The 2,311-nt window shown below is 41.8% G+C and overlaps 1 protein-coding gene across 1 annotated transcript; it reads right to left on the reverse strand.

The window, feature by feature from the left end:
• Positions 1-1,027: 1,027 nt before the first annotated feature.
• Positions 1,028-1,985, reverse strand: LOC102028284 (olfactory receptor 145-like). Its single transcript, XM_005378648.1, has one exon. The coding sequence runs from the start codon at positions 1,964-1,966 to the stop codon at positions 1,028-1,030; it is 939 nt and encodes a 312-aa protein (XP_005378705.1). The 5' UTR covers positions 1,967-1,985.
• Positions 1,986-2,311: the final 326 nt, after the last annotated feature.

The following is a 2,311-nucleotide window of genomic DNA, read 5'->3' on the forward strand; positions in this document are numbered from 1 at the left end:
ATACATTTAAGGGGAAAGGAATTTGATGTAATGGGAGCTGTGTCTTATTGTATAAGCAGAGAATGCCATAAGAACGTACCCCAAAGTCATCTGACCTTGTCTTTCTGTGTTGAAAGGTTTCCTGGAGAGGTTGTGATAACCTCGTACCTGCAAGATGGACAGGCTGAGCAAGGCAAAGAAGCAGAAAGATGATGGTGTTTTAGCTTCAGGGGGTAGCTGTGTACAAAGTACTGAGTGGCACAGCTCAACCTGGGTCTGCTCATGCAAGGAAGACAGGTTCACGGGAGGGGAGGCGTAATCATTGCATCAGGTAATACTAGAAGAAATGCACCAAGAGAGAAAGTTCTAGGAGTTCTCTGTAATCAGAACACTGAGTGCTGGGGAAAAGATATGAGTGGTAATAAGTAAAAGGGTAATGAAGGAAAACTCCATTTGAGGTTTTAGCTGTTATGTAAGTGATCACGCTTTCACTGTGATAATGATCTTGGAAACAGGATGGAATTTGCTGCTATGAGAAAGGTTAATTTCACATGTTAAATTCAGGTGCCTATGGAGAATTCAAATGTAGACATAGGCAATAAAATCCATAGTCCTGAAGTTCAGATGTGAACTCTAAATTTATCCAAGAAGGAATTCTTTACATAATCAGTATATATTAACTTATAATAAACAAGTAAATCTATTTTTTAAAGGTATGGAAATTATCTCTAAAACATAAGTGGAAGAAATGGGAGAGGGCAAGAGGAAAGAAAGAAAGGAAAGGATGAGGTAATAAATTTTGCAATGATAAGGCCTCAGTTGTGGGCTACACACTTTAATTTGTATTAATTTATTTTATGTATTAATGTTATTAAATAATGAAATGTCTTTATTTTCAGAGGTTTCAATCCAGCTTTCTGAACCCAAGGCCAATGCTCTGTCTGTTATTCCTCATTTCTTTTCATATGAGAAAATTCTGTGCTAGTATGTGGGAGGAGAGACTATTTAAAGGAAAACCTATATTCTTGCAAAATAAATAATGCTGCTCTCAGATGGAAGATATTTTCTTACTAAAAGTTCTTTTCAAGGCAACCTTAACCTCCCTGTTCCTGAAGCTGTAGATCAGCGGGTTGAGCATGGGTACCACAATGGTATAGAACACAGTGGACACTTTCCCCTGGTCCATAGACAAGACAGTAGAAGGATGAAGGTACATGAATGCCCCTGACCCAAAGAAAACAGAAACAACAATTAGATGTGAACTGCAAGTGCTAAAGGCTTTAAACCTTCCTTCAGTGGAACGGATGCGAAGAATGCTAATGAGGATGAATGTAGAAGAGACGATGATAGTGAGGCTGGGCACACCCACATCAAAGCCTACGACAATGAACACCACCAGCTCATTGGCCTGAGTGCTGGTGCAAGACAGCTCCAGCAGAGGAAGGATGTCACACATGTAGTGGTTGATGGTGTTGGCCTCACAGAAAGTCAGCCTCAGCATGCATCCTGTGTGAGCCCAGGCACCAGCAAACGCTCCCACATACACAATCACAGCCAGCAGGGAGCAGACCCGAGGGGACATCGTCACTGTGTATAGCAGGGGCTTGCAGATGGCCACATAGCGATCATAGGCCATGACTGTCAACACGTAGCATTCTGCACTGACAAAGAAGCAGTAGAAAAAGAGCTGAGTCATGCATCCTGCATAGGAAATGGTATTTATCTCCGACACGAAGTTTACCAACAGTTTGGGAGTAATAACAGAAGAGTAGCAGAGGTCAATAAATGATAAATTGAAGAGGAAGTGGTACATGGGAGTGTGAAGATGAGAATTCAGTCGGATCAGAGTGAGTAAGCCCAGGTTTCCTGCTACAGTGACCATGTAGATTCCTAGGAAGAGAAAGAAGAAAGGGAGCTTCGTCCCTGGGTATTCCGTCAAACCCACCAGGATAAACTCAGTGACAAAGGAATGGTTTGCAGATTCCATTCTGTTCTAGCAGCATCTGAAACACAAGAGACTGGAGTTATATTTGAGGCAGTATCCAAATTTTCCATGCAACAGGTGGGGATATAGCTCAGCGGCATAAGCAGCTGCCTGGAAAGCCCAAGGTACTCAGTTTGATTCCTGGTTCAAAAAAAAAAAAAAAACGAAAGAAAGAAAAGAAAAAGAAGAAGAAATTTGCCATGCAGTGCTCTGCCCATTCCCTTTCAGATCCAAGAACTCTGGAGACTCCACAAAGGTTTAGTTTATTTTCTAGAAAGCTGGATCGGGCACTGCCTGTACAAGGAAAGCAGTTGCACTAGAGAGGGAAACAGTATAACCACATCGAAG

This window comes from Chinchilla lanigera, unplaced genomic scaffold, assembly GCF_000276665.1.
Source record: "Chinchilla lanigera isolate Chin_1 unplaced genomic scaffold, ChiLan1.0 scaffold00011, whole genome shotgun sequence".
NCBI classification, from domain to species: Eukaryota; Metazoa; Chordata; class Mammalia; order Rodentia; family Chinchillidae; genus Chinchilla; species Chinchilla lanigera.